The sequence below is a fragment of the Geospiza fortis genome, unplaced genomic scaffold (assembly GCF_000277835.1).
Source record: "Geospiza fortis unplaced genomic scaffold, GeoFor_1.0 scaffold41, whole genome shotgun sequence".
Lineage (NCBI taxonomy): Eukaryota > Metazoa > Chordata > Aves > Passeriformes > Thraupidae > Geospiza > Geospiza fortis.
Genome location: NW_005054299.1, coordinates 17,951,012 through 17,970,950, shown reverse-complemented (window position 1 = coordinate 17,970,950; position 19,939 = coordinate 17,951,012). Strand labels below are relative to the sequence as shown.

General features: G+C 35.5%; 1 protein-coding gene across 1 annotated transcript in view; it reads right to left on the bottom strand.

Moving 5' to 3' along the window:
- Nucleotides 1-19,939, bottom strand: part of TTC27 (tetratricopeptide repeat domain 27) — a 126,976-nt gene that overhangs the window by 24,620 nt on the left and 82,417 nt on the right. Inside the window, exons 13-14 of the mRNA XM_005416251.2 lie at nt 7,887-7,982; nt 5,696-5,818 (exon numbers count right to left, since the gene is read on the bottom strand). Of these exons, the coding sequence (XP_005416308.2) occupies nt 5,696-5,818; nt 7,887-7,982 (219 nt within the window). The remainder of the gene's footprint in view (nt 1-5,695; nt 5,819-7,886; nt 7,983-19,939) is intronic.

Sequence of the window (19,939 nt, the reverse complement as noted above, 5' to 3'; positions counted from 1 at the left end):
TTTTCTAAAAAAAATTATTTCCATTCTATTGTGTCTCACATTGACTTTCATACTGTCAGTTGCGGAAATGCCATGCTTTTATGTAAGATGCAGAAATTGTAAATTTATCTAAATGTTTGAAATAAAATATATTTGAAATATATACAGCTTTATGAAAAAGAAGACACAGGCTGTGTCTTCCAGACGTCTGTTATGGGCTGTAAGAAAATTTCAAAAGCTATTTTTCTCAGGGCCACTAACCTTTGCTTTAACAATAAAACTATTGTTTCACTTTTAAACAAGAGATAGTCTGCTTTCTGTGGCTTTTTGAGAAGATAAATACACTGGACAAATGATCAGTTGTTCAGACAGAACTGTTACCTCAGTCTCCCACTGCAAAAACGTAACATACACAATTCAGATCACTGTAATTTTTCCTCTTAGAAAAGATCTACTTGAACCATCTAAACCAAGAAAGATCCAACACTGCCTGCCACAGAATTAAAGTTCAACATTGTAACTCCAGTCATTTTTCTATCATAGCTCCTTTACCTAAAAGGAAACCTGATATCATCTCTGCATCTAAATTATTACTGCTTTTCTTGCATAAGAATTGCTTTCTTTGACCTTCAGATGATCTTTAGAGAAGCAAAGTTTTTTACTCCAATCAGTAAAATTCATCAAACCTATGTGAAAATCATCTTTAAAAATGCTTGGTTTACCTTGTTTTGAAATATTTAATGCATAGCAATTTTAGCATCTCATTCTTACTATTATTTTTGTAAAGCAACAGTAAAATCTACAAATATTTGAGGAGCACAAGTGTGAAGAAGAGTTTAGATTTCTAGAAGAATATTAAAATTAGCAAAAATAGAATCCCATTAAGAAGAAAATTGGTGGCAAATTATTAGGAAAATAACTTCATGCCAAGTGTTTTTAAGTGCCTGTGAAGCAGTTCTCTAAAAAAAGCCAAAGAAACCATTTTTTAACATTTAGAATTAGCCCAGCCAAAGCAGTAGAAAAATCTTGCCTAACTAGAAGACTGTACTTACAGAATCCTCGAGCGGTTTAGTTTGGAAGGGAATTTCAGTATCATCTAATTCCAGCCCCATTGCCACGAGCAGGGACACTTTCCATGAGACCAGGTTAGTCAAAGCCCCATTCAGCCTGGCTTCCAGGGATTTGGTTAAAGTGCAGTTTACTTACTCTTAACTACCTCCATTAGTTGCTATAACATATTAATAACAGGTATTACATAAGAATTTTCTCTTTTAGAGTAGAGAGGGCTGACTTTTTGCAGTAACCACATTAGACACCAAAAGATAAGGTGGGGTTTTTTTTCCCATTCACACTAAGAAACAAGACTGAAATGTTGCTGTATAAGGAGATACGAGGTGAAAAGTGCACTGCAAGATGCATCACCACCACTTCCTCTGCAGGGCACTCCCCAGCTCAGATTGCTATCATGTGGCAAAGCCTAGACTGGAAAGACAACGACTCACTAATGGTGTTTCACATTTAAGAGCATAAAAACATCATGTTCTGGTCTAAGCTTACAAGAATTCATTGCCAACATAAATACTTCAGCACATAGATAAAACAGAGAATTAAATAAGCAGAAGTCTGACTTTTTCTTCCTCTGATTAGCTATCTGATCACCTCTGTGGCATGTTGCAAACATTTTTATTACTTAAATCTTTAAAGACTAGTACAAAGATCAAACTAAAAGAAAACCCCTGTGTTATCAAAATATTTGCCTTCTACAAAACCAGATTAAAACTCTAAAACTGGATTTCTCATTTTGCCTAGGATTTTGTGGGGGTGGAAAAAAGAAAGAAAGAGAAAAATCCTTTCTCCTAACTTTGTGGTAAAGTCTTTTCAAAAAATCTCATTTAATCTTTGCTAAGAGCCCTGCTTCTGCAAAAACAAATCTTTCCTTAATAACAAATATTTTTAAAAATGTATCACAGTGCATGTAATATAAGTAAAAGAAATACAGCCACTAGAGATTTATTCTTACTCATTAAAGGGATAGTAATTATTAATAAGCATGTTTATAACTAAAAGTTATAACTAAATTCAGAAAGATATGATATAAAAATTATCAATTAAAATATAACTTTTTAAAAAAAAGAAGCTGTATAGTCCTTACTGACTGAATCAGGTGCATTTATAACAACAGTGGTTTTTCACAGCACAGTCTGCACCAGAGTGGATGGAATTCAATACTAATCTCAAAAGTCAAGTGATTTAAACACAAGAAAGATTTAGGCTCTTATCTTGTCTTTTAAACTACTATGAGTGGTATGGGAATTAGGCAACACTTCACAAAAATGTCCAATCAGTAAAGAGGGGCCTAGTTTAAACAAGAGGCGGTGCCTTTTCATTACTCACTATGCAGACTCCTGCACACCAAGTTCATGATTCATCCTGCATCTGGCTTCCCAACCCTAAACTTCCACTTGCCATCCCATTCATGTGTTCTCATATTTTAATTTTACATATTTCCTGAAAGACCCTATTAGCCTCACTTTTCACTGATCTAGCAGTTCTACTATTTTACAAGTAATTCCTTTGCTTGTTCAAAGTATTTCCTAAAAAGTAATTTTTCTGCTTGCACATAATTTGCTTGGCTAACAGAGAAGTAGCATGAAGAAGCAGAAGAGAGGAGCATGGAAAAAGGCAGTGAGAGAAAAGGAAAGCTCTCTGGTTTTCATTTCATCTTCCCTGTAATTTCATGTGAGACCCTGGGCGACACATTGCCTCCTCTTTCCTAGCTTTGTAACGACATATAGGAACGCTTACCTGCCTCCTGAGACTGTTACTATATATAGTGGAAATTAATCAAGTTCTTGAATGAGCTCATGCACTAATCAGTGTAGTACTGCTTCACATCTGGGAAGCCAGACCTGACTTTAAAGCTGGGCTTTTGAGATCTTGCCATAATTGTGTTTCCTCACTCAAATGCTTTGAGGTATCTGTGTCATGCGAGACACGAAAAATAACCCTGTAGAACATGGTTTGCTGGGATATGTTGGTCTAAAACCAGACTCTGTATCATGCTGTATACTCTCATGAGATGATGGAATGGAGATAGGGCTGAAAACAGGCTGTTGTAAGATGCAATATCCATCTGATGTCAACTGGCAGATCTCACTAACCTTATCAAAGGTCAGCAGCTACCATGTTACAGAGCTTTTGCAAGGGAGAAGGCCTTAATTCAAGCGAGAGAACTGAAAAGTCGAATCTCTGGTTCACCCTTTCTTTTTCTTTTAACAGTGAAATAGTACCATTGTTAGGTGGAAGAGACCTCTTACACCTCAGACAGAGCTGTCCAATGTTAATAATACTCTTGAGACCTCTGGGTACTTCTCACAGTTAAAAGAAGGGAGATGAGCACTTGTCAACACCAGTTCTCACTACACACAGAGATGTCTCCTTTTGCAACAAGTCTGTTAAAGGGATACAATGAGTAAAACACTTCAGTGAGAAAGCCACAGCAACTATCAATATACTGCGCATTCAGGTTTTATAATAGCTTTTTCTCCTTGTTCTGAGCCATTTAGCTCATTGCTTGGCACTCTATTACTTTCCTGTTGACTTATGTAATAATATTATTTCCTACTACTTTCGTTCAGGCTATAAAACAAATTAATATAGAGCCATATCTAGTAACAGTAACAAATCCTCAACAAAGTTTGCTAAATATTGGTGACATCTTACTCTGCAAAATTTGTACTGCTACATGGCCCTGTTATAACCAAATGAATTATGTATTTTCTAACAGCACAATGTGGAGCTTCACATGGCCTTATCTACATGCTCTGTTTCTTTATCAGCAGATAATTCCAAAACAGGAGGAAACTTACTTTCATGTGTAAGTACTCATCACATTGGTATTGATGATATTTAGCAGTTTTATTAGATTTTTCAGGATTTAAATTCAGGTTTTCTATATAAAAGCATATGTGAATGGAAAACACTCAGAAGTTTATTAAAAAGATTTTGTTCTTTTGCACAGATATATGCTAAGCTCATTAATGATTTGAACATCTAGTGGCCAACATACTACTCCAGTAGATTTTTGTTCATTTCTACAAAAATAACTACCAGCTTAAAACATCAAAACACTTTTGGTAAATATGAGCAGTTCACACTCCAAACACTTTGCAATAAAGAGCACAGATATTCATTCCCCTTGGTGCACAGCTACATGTTTCTAATTTTCTGTCTTTTTTGGTCCAAAACTAGCTTTCTTCCAGCAATTCTGTTATTTCATACTTACACAGCATTTTCTCTTTTTCAAAGCACAGCACAATCCCTCATTCTGAAAGCATTTCTAAGCAGTTTCCTGTGTCAGATATCCTGTCCTATTCTCTGAGTGCCATTTTCATAACTCCCTAAGGGCAGTTTGTGAACGTAACTAGGACAGAATGCATTTCCAGGAAATGGAAAATACTGACCTCTATTTCTACACTGTACTGAGAAGATTGTGATATTAGCATGCTACCCCCAAGGCATGCATAATGTGGCACAGAATTTGCCAGCAAGACATATCTGTCAGTTTATAATGAACAAAATCTAGGCTTTGGTGCATGACTATTAGAAAAAAACATGTAAGTATAAGGCATTCTGCTTTTTTTCTTTTAATTGAAATATATATCTCTAGTAAGCTTAAATTATGTTACAGCATAGTCTTCGTGCTTGTGGTACCGTAAAGGCACATGTACATCCACACATTCAATGCTACCATACACCAAACAGAGGGAAAGGAAGGGAAAAAAAAGAAAAACCCCTATTTTTGTCTGAAATTGGGTATTTCTGAATGTCTATATAAATTCTGAAAACACTGCTTGATAGTATAACTTCCTGCCACAGCCTGTGTGAGAGTTGGCACCAGAAAGAGAGCACAGTTAAAGTTACATACAAGTAGGCATTGCTTCCAGGTAGGACTTTCTAAAATCTTCCTACCATTGCTCTAATAGTAAAAGCAAAATAATCAACAATAGGAAGGCTATTAATATAGCCTGTCACCAGCAATTTTAAAGAGTTATGTCACTGATATGCAGAGTTAGGTGATGGCTTTTAATTGTTTTTGGAACTGATCACACACAGTGGTAGCAATGCTAAAGAAATGATGGAAGAGTTCAGGAAAACATCAACACAGACTTAACAAGAAGTCTTTTAATCTTACATCACTTCTTGTCTCAAGTGTTTGATTCTGTAATTTGAATATGTTAACATTAGGCAATTACATACATCAAACACTGATTAACACTCTATTTAAAGTGTTTTTAAAAACTACAGCTAATAGTTTGAAATCAAGTGGGAAAGAAAATTAATATCCCCTCCAGACAAAGTTTCAAGACTCCATTATGAATGACTGCTACAGCTTTCCTGAAATGCCCATACTACTGTTTATCCATAGTAGTTAACTCAATTATCCTTGAATATTTTCAAGGATCACTATCACAATCTTCTTTGCATCTCAAGTTGCTTCTTATTTACCAACTTCTATTTCATGTGGCTATTACTCCAAGTCAATTCTTTTAGCATTCACAGGTTATGACAAGCTCTTATGTGCTGATTTTTCCTAAACAGAATTTCCTGCAGAAACAAGTGTCATTAGTGATTTGCCAGCCAAAGCCAGACAGTCCTTCACCTTTCAAATGCCATTTCAAGATGGGATCTCAGCTACATGAAACATTTTTCTTACCTTTCCATGTTGTCCTGCTCTTTCATAGCAGATTACTGCATCTTCCCACATTTCCAGCTCCTCGAATATTTGTAAGGCAGAGCTGGTGCATCCCAGCTCAAAGAGTAAGTTTGCAAGCTGGCGCTGGAAAGATAAGAAATTCCAGGTAACTGAAAGTAGCAAATAATGCCTACAATTTAAAAAGATGTTAGAGGCATTTCTGACATCAACAAGAAGCAGACAGATAATACAGAATTATTCTCCTGAAACTTCAGGTCGGAGCCTCAAACAGTGTATATACCTCAAAAACCCCCCATCAACTGAATAAAAATTGTTGTGCTTTGAACAATTTAACAATATAATGCAAAAATAGAAATGGACATGGCAAGAATGAATTGACAGAGATGAACTTCCAGCCTTTAAATGAGGGCCACGTGGCTGGAGAACATCTGCAGCAGGATGTTGGGAATGCTGACTGGGAAACAGAGGCCAAAGAAGGGAATTAAAGCCCCTTCTAGCAATGCTTTGTCACAGTAATCTGCACCTGAGGAGAAACAAAGATGGAGAGAAAGGCTCTGATACAATTCTGTCCAGTAGCTGTGAGAAATCACTGTCCCAAACAGCCACTGCCAAAGGGTGTTGGTTTTTACACAAACCAACATTGAATTTGAGTTTAGGTTCAACTCCCTAGTTGAGTTTTCCTCACAGTTCAGTCAGCCTCTTTGTTATTTCAAATTCAGCTATTATTTCAGTGTAGTAATGAAAATAAATGAGTAATGTCTTCAATTCAAAAACAAACATGGCATGTTTTCATGACTTTGAAAAGTCATCTTTGGTCTTTATTTTTTAAGAGAAGATGAACCTTTGAAGTAAGGGTAACATGCACTATGTGTGACAGATAGACAAATAGGTTTGAAAAATAAATGGGAGCATTCTGTGTATGGACAGCTACTTATGCCCCACACAGTTAACCTCTGCGGTAGCCTTGGTGATCCTGAATGGACTCCATGAAATTCATATGTTATGAACCTATCTTTATTGGCTTGGGTTCAGTATCTGTTGCAAATCCAAGGAGTTACTAGAGCGGAGCAGACTAGTAGTAAAAAAAAATTAACACCTGGCTACAATTCTTTGATCTAAATATGTAACAAACTCTGAAAACCTCTTTGTTAGCTTGATATTAATCACTTAGGAAAAAAGTTTTGTCATTGTCTAAAACTAAATCTCATTAATGTTTAATTAAATTTGCTCAGTTATATTTGGTAAAATTTATATATGCAATGTGTCTTCATTACTATGACTAGAAGATCGAGTCATCTTTCATTATAAATCCTTATTATAGCATTTCTATCTTTGGCTTAGAAAACTGGCTTGGATTGAAAATGCCACTCTGACAACTGGAAATGAAAACCATATTTGATGGTTATATTGCAAGTGCCTGTTGAAAGGTTATGTAGCAAATCTTGAGAATGCTCGGAGGAGATATGACTGGTTAAAAAAACATTTCTAATCTCACAAGCAGCGAGATTAGAAATCAAAAAGGAATAAAACACCATTAAAAGTAAACTAACATGAATACCTTTGGAGGTATGCAATGTTAACAATTTTCTTGAGTTTGTTAAATGCAGCATCATCAGATAAGACTTAAGTGTGTAGATTTCTGTTCTAGGAAATGAAAATGAAGAGTGTAGTTATGCGTATAAAAAATTCTGTCAGTACTAGTAGAAGAGGGGACTATCTCAAAAGAAAAGCTTTCTCAGCTCAAGTTCTTCAGTGTACTATTGACTTCCAACCTGTCTGATTTCACCATGATAACTTCCCAAAGTGAACTTTAAAAGACAAGAAAGATGCAGTAACAGCAGCATAAATAAACCAGTAATAAAAGGTAAGACAGCGGCAAGTTTATTTTAATAGGAAATATGTTTGAAGTTTGCAAGTTTTAGTCTACTTTGCACTGGAGGAAAAAGGAAAGTAAACAAGAATTGCACTAAAAATCAATTACTCCTGTGCATGTCAGAGGAAGACATCTGAAAGCAGAGCACTTTAGTACTTGACTTCTCTCCAGAAACACTTGGTGTATGTTCAGTTATGCCTTTATTTCTACAGGGTTTCAACTCAAAGTCGCATCACACTCACTTGACTTTGGTGTGATGCCACAACAAAAATAACCACTACTGACTTAAGTAAAGATTGAAATGGGATTGTTTCATACCTGTATGGCCCAATGTGGAGGCACCTGACAACAGTAGAAAATCTTCATGCGTTCAGACACCGATGTATCTGTATTTTCAAACTGGTCTGCAAGTGCCTGTAAATGCAAAGTATATCCTGATTTAGAATTTACTCAGACTTAATCAACCTAAACCGCTCATAAATTCAAAGTATTCAGAATTCTAGGCATTTTTTATATACTGGAGAAATAATAATCTATAATCAATACCAGGAGTAAGAATCAAATTTACAATCCCAAGTAAACACTAGCAGAGTCAAACTGCATCAACTATTGTAGTGACTCTGCCTAATGCATTTCAGTCCTTAAGCTAGTTTTCCCCTAAGACAGAATTGATGTGCTTTAGGCATGACATTTCTTGTTTAAAGAAGAAAGACAAACATATTAAAGTGGACCATGGTTTTGGAAACAGTTCTAATACAGAATAAATTATTGTGACTTGGCATACAATTAAATTCGGGCTATTTTCTTTCTTTTGGTGGAGCTTCGGATTGTTGAAATATTTTCTTCTGAAGCCCTTGGACAGAGAATGGCAATTTTCACAGAGGAAAACTGCATCACTATTTTTTTCTCTGAAAATTCACTATGAAGTTATTTAAATCAAAATTCAATAGTAAAAAACCCCACAATCTTAAAGGAGGCTATAGCCAGAAAGGTGATTAGAAATTTTAAGGTAAGGGAGAAACTCTCTTCAAATGCCAGTCACCATCAAGTAGCAAATTCAAGGACAGTGTATAAATAAGGGAATATTAAGTTACTTGTGTTCACATGATTCACCTATCAAAGTCTCTTTAATAACTCAAAGACTTACACATGGCGCTACACAGGTCAGAATTTTGCCAGCTTTCTGAAAATTAATGCAAAGATTCCCAAGCAAAAGGAAAAAAAATATAGGATCACTTCTTTCTCTCTCTTTCTAAATCCAACTGTTGATATCAATAATGCAACTGACAGCTGCATAAAATCAATTCTGTGATTCAAAGTGCTAAGCATCTTGTAACTGTTATTGATGTTAATGGGATTTACTAAATGGCTTCATTATTTTAATAAGAAAAGAAATCACAACATGCAGCAACTATTTAGGCTCTAAATTGATGCTTAACCTCCTAATTTTAAATACTAATATCTCACATATTTCATCTTATTCACATTCTTTTTCATAAAATTATCTCCAGAGGCCTGTTCCTACAGATTATCCAGAAACCTATGCCAAGCAAATGGCTGAGCTGTATTTGCCATAAGAAAAATGACACACTAATAAAATTGCATTCTTTTACACAGTTTCAGGCAAACCAAAAGAGTTACATTAAAATTAAACTTTTAAAGTAATATTATTTAATTTTAGAAGTTATTTGAATACAGTCTATATAATACATTACATTTCTCTGTTTTAGTTCTGCTGAAATGTTCTAATGCAATGCAGAAGCACATTTTTTTATACTCCATTGCAACAAAAATTAAACCAAAAAATTGTCCAATTCCTTGGGTATCCATTTTATGAGACCAAACAATGTAGTAAAATACTGTTGAAAAATTTAAAACTAACAATTGTTCTAGGCCTTAGAAAAGCAGGAAACTCCTAAATATGTCCTGCAAAATAACTTTTTTGAGGAGTACAGGAAATGAAAGGCAAGAAATATTCTAAGCGAATCAAAATAGTTTTGGGTTTTTTTTAATTTTTTGTCTTCCCCTTTTCTAATTTCTATCGTTCCAACAGAAAAACAAATACAAAAGAAATTCAAAGAAAAATATTTTTTCAGACAAATGTATTTTATTTTAAAATGTGTGGCCATATCTTTCTACACTTCTCAAGCAGAAAAACCAAATGTAAGTGATGTGTTAGAGGAGAATATAATTGTTAACAAGCAGAGTTCTTTCCCTTCCCAAAACCAGTACTGTACTCCATTTGGAGTTCTAACAAAACTGAAAATAAAGGTAGAACCTCTGAATATTATACATTCTTTAGGAAGAGTAAAGAGCAATGAATTTAGAAGTCCTAAAAATCTGTGGTTAATGCACTCTTTAATACATTGAAAAAATAAGCTTTGACAGTTCTGCCTACTATTGAAGTATAGAAAGTAAGTTACTCAAATTTTGAATTCTGTGTTTCTGAATAATGGTTGAAGAAATAAAATTTGGGCTGTATAATGGCAAGAAAATGAGAATTCTACTATAATTGCACAGCTAATATCTAACAGATATGACAGCATAGAAAAATAAATCAATAAATTCAACAAGTGAGCATTATCAAGTGAGCAGAATTTTCTTTAATAACCTTCAACATAAATACACTGTAATAAAAAAGTATGTAAATACAGAATACTTGCAACACAGTCAGACATAAGATCTTGTGACTTAGTTTAACTTGAGACTCAGATTCCTGCCTTGCAAATTTTTACATAGAAATAGAGCAGAAACCAATTAAAATTCACAATTCTAAACTATATGAGTTCTTCCAGAGGCAACATTTAAAAACGTTAACAGGTTACTCTCCCACCATGTAACACACCCTCTTCCTAAGGCTTAAACTGTCACAGCAATGAGTTCTAAAGTCAAAAAACACAATACAGAGACGCATTAATCCAGTCTGGACTCAACAAAACCAGATAGTTTTGATGAAATTTTATATCATGAGCAAAGACTACACCATTGCCACATGAAAGCAGGAAAAGACAGCTCTAGAAACTACAATGTGTTTTCCCCACCTCACACTCCAATGCCTGCTCTGAGATGAAGCAGTACAACAGGCAGCCTGTTTGGGATAAGCATACCATGCTAATTTGAAATGATTACAGTAGGGCTCTTATTACTTATCAGCCTCAGTCTAATCACTTTTCCAATCAATGTCAGCTGGTAATTATCCACAACCGTATATGAAGCTTGTAAAGGACTTCCCCACCTTGGACATAGGAAAATCACATTCATTCCCATTGTATATTCTTGCTTTACTTGTATGTTCAAAGTATGTGTAACACCACTAAGGTCTTCAAGATAAAATATCAGCTTTGATCTTTGAGCCTGACCAAATTTCAATCTCTTCATCCACTCCACGTTTTACCATCCTTATCTTCAGCAGCTGAGTTAGAACTTTTTTTTTTCTTTTTAGCCAGACCTTATCTCTGTGCTTAATCTCTGGAAATACTGTTACACCCTTACAGTGTCTGAGTTGTCATTTTTCCACAGCATTATGCTGTTTGATTTCTCAGCCTATTAAAGTACAGTTTTAAAATCTGTTATTCATCAAACTGGTCTGAAATCCCTCCCCCAGAGGGATGTTCCTTTAGTTAAAATATAATCTTTAGACTGCTTTTTGCATCTAAGGTAAAAAAATGGCAATTTCACATGTTTCTTTCTATTCTTAATCTCTCTATTCCAGATTAAATAGTTTACTTGCTTTTAAAGATGCCCTTTACATGTAATACTAACTATATGTAAACATTTTTTCCCATCCATTTCACCTGAAGGATGTCCTGATGCAAGCTTACTTAGGGGAAAAATCCCCCCACAGCCAAACAAAAAAGCCCCAAATTCCTATCTTTTGAAAAGAGCATGATATTTAATACTTGTCAAAAACTTACTGGAAACAGCATAACACCTTGCTTGTGCAGCAACTACCTAATTCCATCTGGATCTCCCATCTCAAAAACTGAAGATACAACTACTCCTATCCAAATTCAACATTGCTGGCCCAAATAAAACCTCCATTTTATCCATGCTATTTCACCTCACTTCTTCACAAGTTTTCACATCAGTAACACACAGTGTGACTGCACCAATTTTTCCTTTCCCTATATTTTCCAACAAGAGCATTTTCCAGTTTTAGTGTTCCAGTCACAATTGTTCCACCCTATTTCCTTTCCCCATGCAACAGTTTGCTTCACAGTGTTAATCATCACAGCCTGTTTATTCTGTTTTCCTGCTTTGTCATACTGCTAACCAGGCATCCAGCTGTTTTCCACCAACCACGCCCTATTTAAAAACGCTAGTCTTTACCATGTTATTACCTGACCATTTACCAGTACTGCTATCTCCACCCTTCTTTTATTTCCTCATACCCCTTGATTTATCCTGGTACCCTTGATATTCCTCTTTATTTATGATTTTATAAACAGAAAGATTAGGTAAGTTTTTTCTAGACTTCTGCTTCTCAGTCTAGAAATCTTGTCAGGCTGCCAGAATCAATCCCTAGTTAATACCTTTGGGATTCCAGTGATGACGGTCCACCCATGAAGTCCTCTCTACACGAATGCTCACACCAGCCATAAACCACTGTGTTAATCCATCACCTAATCCCAGCTGACACGGTGTGTCTGGCATTATCTTCTCCTGCTTTTACCCTTCTCTAGCACGTCAAAACTGTCTGCTTCTCAAATGTTTTTACCATATTTGACACCGATTTAGCTTGATTAGATTAATGGAAAGTGCCTTTCAGTCTTTTCTAACACAGTAACTCCAAACACACTTTTCATTACATTCTTGTAATTCTAGGGTTTTTTTTCTTCAATTTCTCCCAAGCCTGAAGACTCCTGAAAATCTCACAAATCACCTTGACCTTTCCATGCTCTGCCTATAAAACCACTTCCATTTTCCTTGTGCTTCTTCCATTTCTGTACATTACCTCTGGATGACTTATAAGCAGCAAGCTGGTGTCACAACACTCCTGCTCCTGTATTCTAGCTGTTCCCATAGCCACTTATACAATTTATACACCTATTAAAGTATCAAAGTATAGATGCCAGCTGTGGGACTGCTTGGTGGGTCATGGCTTTCTGTTAGGCACAGAAACACCTGAGGGCACAAAGACATAGTTGAAATCGTTCAGCTGCTTGGAAGAAAGGTGTCTGGAGACAAAGGGGGAAAGAGGTAAAAATACATTTGTAAGGAAAACAAACCTACTATCTCACCCGTACTATGATTCCTAAGAACTTAGCAGGTGTACAGCTCAAACTAAACTGAGCTCACCTATGTTATCTATGCAAAAACAAAGTAGAGGAAAGCTTTGTAAAAATAACAGCAACTACATGTGTAACTCTGGTTCTAGAATTACATAGTTCTTATTTTATTCATAAGCTTACTTCAAAAATTATGAATGAATAGGAAAATTTACCATCAAAAAGCTCCTTTGATTTTCTACCACAGAAGTCAGTGTCACAGACAGTTTCTACTGCTTAGTATTTACAAAACAAAAAGCGGGCATTTTTTAAGCTTATGGAACATTAAGTTCTTGAGTAATACGTACAGACTTCTGTAAAACTTTCAAAGATTCATTGATAAACTAATTCAAATTTTCCCACTATTTAAGACTTAATTCTAAATGCTTTAGAATGTTTTTTTTTGAGGCAGTGATATTAAAATACTTGTTTAATAGGAAAATCTACATAATTCTTGAAGTTTCAAAACATTAATCTGCTTTATTAATTTTCAAGTTGTCTTCTGCCAAGTTACATTTTCTATCAATAAAGTCTGAAAAATGCTGCAGAAGAAAGAACTACAGTCCATGTTAATTTGGGATGTATTACAACAGTAACTGTTGCAACCTTGTTCCACAACTGTATAAAATAATACATAAACACAGAAAAGTAGTAACAAAACCTTCATTCTTCCTGAAGAACATATACATAATCAGTGTCTAAAATTCAGAAACTGTATGCCTATTAGAAAACAAGTGACAAATAGAGATAATTAAATATGCAGATTTTTCTACATTTCTTTCCTCTGAAATATGTATTAGGCATTCCAATCTTTTCTAGTACTATAACTATTTTAGTACCTTGTGGATATGTAATTAGATCTTGAGTTACACTCCTTTAATAATCTTACTTTAAAAAAAGCATTAAACCCCACATTTACATTTCAAACAACACGCTTACTTCAACAGCTCTGTGTCAACCCAAGAGTACCTGAAACCAAGACCACCAGGACAAACTGAGACATGTGCAGACTTCTAAAATCCAATGGTCAAAAGTAAACTTCCAATGAAGAAATGCCAGAAATGATAAAACTATTAAACATTTTCATATAACAATGCAGTAAAGTTTTGCTTAATGGGTGATAGCGATTTCCGGCCTGGTCCAAACTTCATGACAGATATTATGACAAAATAGTGATTACTTGATTGATTGCCAATTTTATCACTAGAGGAATAGATTCAAAACCAGTTCATTGGGTCACATTACATTCAACCATTATTCAAAACAGCATTTTGACAGTTCAGACAGAACTTCATTGCTTGGAAACGAAAATGACTTTAAGAAAATAACAAGCTATCCTTTTAAAAGCTCACAGAGCTCACAATTATATGTTTCTGTTAAACAACGAAACCATCTCTGAATAGTTAAGAACTAAGGCGTCAAAACACACAGAAAAAACCATTAAGCAAGGATGCATTGCAACATCAAGAAGAATCCTTCCACTCATTTATCTGATTTTCAAAGTGGAATTATGACAGTAAATACTTGAGGAAAATTTATTACAATGATCACTATTACAAATTGTAATCTGTAATTCATAGAAGCTTAAACAGACCATTTCTTACACTGTGCAAAGCTGCCAAGCTGAAGACCACCACTTACTGGAGATTTTACATTATTCATATTCTCAGGAGGATAAAAACATTCTGTGAGAACTCTGCAGAAGTTAAATGCTTAAAAGCACAAAAATATTGCCTCTTTTTTACACCTCATTAAAATACAAGTCTTAGTTTCATTAAAATCTTGTCGCCTTGAAGGCTTGTGTTTTTGCTCATTTTGCAAATTCATCCTCTCAGTCACTTTTCCAACCAAATTATTGCTTGTTAGGATTGACCTCAATTGGTGTGTTTATTTAAACCAACTAGGACTGTGTATCACACTGCTCCCCAGGAACTAAAAACTGGCTTACAATTTATGAAAACTAACTTTACCATGTTGTATAGCACTGACTGCCTACTTTGCATTGCGAATAAAAGTCTATAAGGTGTTTGGAACACAGAAACTGACAAGATTTCAGAATGCTTCACAGGGAAAAACTACTAACAAGATAATGCAACTTGAAACAAAACTAAGTCAAACATTCAAGTAGAAGACTTTAGGATGCACATTTTCAAACCTCAGTCTGTTTGCATTGAAAGCAGTGTTTTACCTACTTTGTTCAATGCTTGGGTAAAAACTTCTTGATAGTATGTAGTCACTACACTGACAGAAAACACAATGTTCACTGACCCAGGTTACTCCTGGATCCACGAATGGAAAATGGATCCAGTTTCTAGCAACTTTCCACGCAGAAGGAAAAAACGCTGATTTCCTAAAACTGAAATGAAAACAAAAATTTTTCTATGCATATTCTCTCAAATTACAGTAATCCCTTGTTAAACAGAAGACTAATCCCCAACTAATACTTTGCTTATTTTTCCCTCCCACCATAGAGTCAATGGAGAAATCTCTCTGATCTCTAAAAACAGGAACTGTTGGAACTGGATTCAGCACTATCCACCCCATAGCAATGTTCTAGTAGCTGACTTTGATGAATTCTTCATTTAAGATGCTTTAGTTCTTAAGGCTAGAAGTAGCAATGGTACCGAGTACGCATAAGGAACATGGATTCTTCTCTGCTATCCCTTTTTTCTTCTCCCCACTAAACAGTTAAAGAAACTTCTTGGCACCAACAATTCCTCACCAAATACTGAAAAACCTAAAGTTTCTAGGCTGAGAGGACTGCTAATAGAGGCTTTTTCAGGACAGCTTTCTCTGTGGCATCTGCACACAGGTTTGATTTCACTGTCAGCACTTAACTTGAACCTGAGAATAATGCAGTCTCTCCAAGACAGATTACAACTAGATAATTTCCTAACATGGTTCAAGTTTGGTGCATTTAAAGTTGTTATTCCCTTTATTTCAGGACAGCTTTCTCTGTGGCATCTGCACACAGGTTTGATTTCACTGTCAGCACTTAACTTGAACCTGAGAATAATGCAGTCTCTCCAAGACAGATTACAACTAGATAATTTCCTAACATGGTTCAAGTTTGGTGCATTTAAAGTTGTTATTCCCTTTAAAAGCATAAGCAAATAATTTTTTTTTTAAACAAAGGTTGCGTCAATTTTCCGGCAAAGGAGGATCTTGCTTATAGCCTTTAATAAAGATCTGACTGTTCTTGCACCAGACACCTCTGTTCTGGTGCAATCTTTCCTCCCCAGCACCACCAGGCACTACAATAAATTGTTATAGAGAGTAAGTTACATCAAACATTTGTGCTTTGTAATATATACCAGGCATATTCTTTGAGAGATCGAGCTCTTCCTCAGAAAAGCCAAGAAAGGAAGGGGATAGTCAATCTAAACCCTTTAATAATTTTTCTATGTATTATATAATTGTTAGTTTGGGTATAGTCATCAACTTTCATAACTATGACCCACTTGATCTATCCTGTATTCCAACTGGAACACCCTCCTCACAAAGACTAATCTATCAGAAATAGCCTGTACTTTTTCTGTTGCTGGTAGACTTGGGTTTACCTACCATAGAGCACACATTTGTATTTTGCTGATAGGAACTTATGCCATAATGTATATAAACACAAGCAATTAAAAAAAAAGTCAAAGTATCTGTAAATAGCAAAAAAAGCCTCACTCAAGCTTTAATATAAAGCATAAGTAAACATAATAGGAATAAATATTCAAAAGAAACCTTTATGCATGGCAAAGAAAACTTTCAGAATTAGATAGTAATTTCTGAAACAACAAATACTTTAAATAAAAAAAGAATTCCAGAGGAAAACTACTTAAGACTTGTCACTAATTGCAAGCATGCAAACATTTACAGCTTCCTACCTAGGGCAGAGACTGGATGGTATTCTGTTATACAAAAGAAATATCAAAGAAAAAAACACAGCACAAACCAAAATGCCATGTATTCATGTAACTGTTTTGGTTCAAGCACATTTGGTTTTGGTGCAGTCACATCAAGCATAATTCTCTCATGTTACTAAGATACCTGGGAAAAGGAAAGAAAAGCATATCTAGTCTTATCTAGATACCCATAACCTGAAATCACAAAAATTCTGCTCCTTTAATTGCCAGAAGCTCTTTTTTGAGTAACTGAAAGAGTCAATTTCTCATGGGGGTTTTTCAACCGCAAAGTGCTCCTTTGCTGTTAACCTGTTTTCAACTATTTCCATTCATTTGAAAACTTCAAGAATATCTTTACTCATTTGGTGAAGGGGACAGGAGTATGAAGGGAAAAGACAAACAAGTTCAGTCTCTTTTTTCCTGAATCCAGCCAGAATATCTCAGATAACATCTTGGGACACCTACTGTTTTCACTCCTTACAAGAAGAAATTTTTCCTAAGAATAACTGCCCTATACAATGAAACCTTGACTGATACCCAGTAGTTTCTGTTGAAAAATTACTTGGCAGGAAATAAACATTCTTCCAGTAGCTGAGCCTGACCCAGAAACCATACGGTGTATGATGGTAAGTACATTAGAAATATGACACATGGGCAAAGCGTTTAAACTTTAGCTATCCCAAAAGAAAGCAGTCACATGTAAAGAAATCTGTTTTCAATATATGTATTTTCTTGAAAGACATCCAATACAGTTCTTCACATGTTCCTGGAAAGCTCTCCATACATCAGGGAAAAACAAACAAACCCCCTATCAATATCTGTTACTCATTGATCTACTCACCAAAGGGGAAAAATAAACACCTTCAGTAACAACAGGTTTGAAATCAGTTCAATTTCCAGTGAAAACAAAAACATTCTAAATGCATTAAATGTTCCATGCTTGATTGTATGACATATTCAAATAGAAGTGTATCAAGCTCCCCTGAAGACTCAGCTCTTTATTAAAGAAGGAGGAATCCACAAAACCACAGTTCTTTCCACAATCATATAGCCGGTTTGGCACACAACCAATCAAAAAAACCAGACCAAATGAAAAAATTTCAGTCAGCTGGACAAAGTTTTATGGTCTATGCTGGTCACTCACACCAAACTGGTTGATGGACAGAGACAAGACAACAGAGAATCTTCTGCTACTTCACTGGACTCACCTTACTAAAAACCTTGCCCAACAAAACCATGTACTACTATACACACTAGGGGACAGCCAGGATAACATGGACATCCTTTAACTCTGTTAACAGTTTTCAATTGCTTGAGGACCATCAGCTGCAAGTCCTAATGGTACTACTCTTGCACTGGAGAAAAATGTGCAATTTTCTTGTAGATCTGCAGGAAGGGATAGCATGCTGCTGCCAAAGGAACAGATACACTTTGCTTTCAGCCAACCCTGTTTTACTTGAGATACTCTAAGTATCCTAAGATCCTCTCCCTGAGCCAGAGGTAGAGTACTGAAGACAAATTAACTCTCTCATCAGCAGCTGCCACCACCTACTTCCTGCTACCATTTTTTTCCAGGGGAGAGAAGAACATGAGCCCAGGAGTCTGCTGGGCTTCTGGTCATTCATTCAACCCTCAGTCTACATCCTTAATGGAAAGCTAGAGGAAAGAAGGCAGATTTCACACCAGAGAAAAGGCAAAGTGGAACTTAGAAGCTCCTGAAATAGTTAAAGCTGGCACTATAATTTGGCATTTTTGTCCTTGTAAGTATCTGAACCTGCAACATTATTAATGACCTCAGCTCGTGTGCATTTCACACAGGGGAAAACAGAAAGAAAGCAGAAGTGTTCTGTGGTAGAATCATTTACTACATGTTTCTATTTCTAGGCAACTTCAATGTTTCCCCAGATCTGTATCTGGAAAAATGGGCAGGTATAGCACAGCAATGTGCATAACAGCTACAAACAAAAATATTTATGCCATTTAAAAATCTACTTCTGGCATGGAAGGTCATATTGCTTACAAAAACATCTCCACATTTGTCAAAATGCCTAAGTCTTATCACAAAACCACAGTGCCATCATTTACAATATTCAGTCAGAAAGCAATACGATAAAAAAACTGTCTAACTGAAAAGTAAATGGAAAATATTGAAAAGAATCATTATCATATCATACTCTGGACACCACACTGGGCCTCTCAGGGAAGTGATCTCAGCACCAAGCCTGGCAGAGCTCAAGAAGGATTTGGACAATGCTCTCAGGCACATGGTGTGACTGTTGGGGATGGTCCTGTGCATCCAGGAGTGGGACTTGATGATCCTTGTGGGTCCCTTCCAACTCAGCATATTCCATGATTCTGTGATTATAAAACTCTCCACATACCAGTCCCAGGGTTTATTTGAATCAATTGTCATTAAATCAGTTTGAAAAGTTCAGAATCCAAATATATTTCTCAATTCATAACTAAAGCCGTAAGAGGAACTAAATGAGTTGAATTAGGCTAGAAAAATCGGTTCTTTGGTTAGAAGCTACATCTAGCACACACTATTGCAAAGTTTGTCTCTCCAATCAATTGATTCTTTACATAGTAGATTCTCCAAATTGTCCATCTCCAAACATTTAGAAACCACAGCAGTCACCATATTAAGTAGGGTTTTTTAATAACCCAGCCCTTGTAATTTACTGGAAAGTGAAGCCCTCGGCATGATGGAAATTCTTTCAATGGAAACATATTTTAGAAAAAGCAGTGCTCAGTCTCCACTACTCCATCACAGTTACAAACTAATTTAAATGCATCAGCATTTTCATTTCACATGAAACTAATTCTTATTTTTGTAAATGGTACAATCATTTAATCTAAAAATCTAAGAAAAATAACATTTCCCCTTATTAATTGCACAATAGTTCCTTCTTTTCTATTTTATCTTTTCCTCAAGCATTATTTTCCATCCCTATTTCTGTATTATCTCACAGGGATTTGTCACAAGTGTAATGGCCTTTTTTACAAATACCTTCTTCCCACTTTCTGTGAATTCATATTCTCTAGGTCAAAGATTACAAATCTCTACAGCTTATACTTCAAAGTTTTGCTGCAGAAAACTGATCTGCTGAAATCTTACTCTTAATAGTGTACAAGAAACAAATTTTCCAAAGAATTCTCCTTGATTATCCTCGGTGTTGACCTCCATAATAAAAGTAAAATATTTCCAATG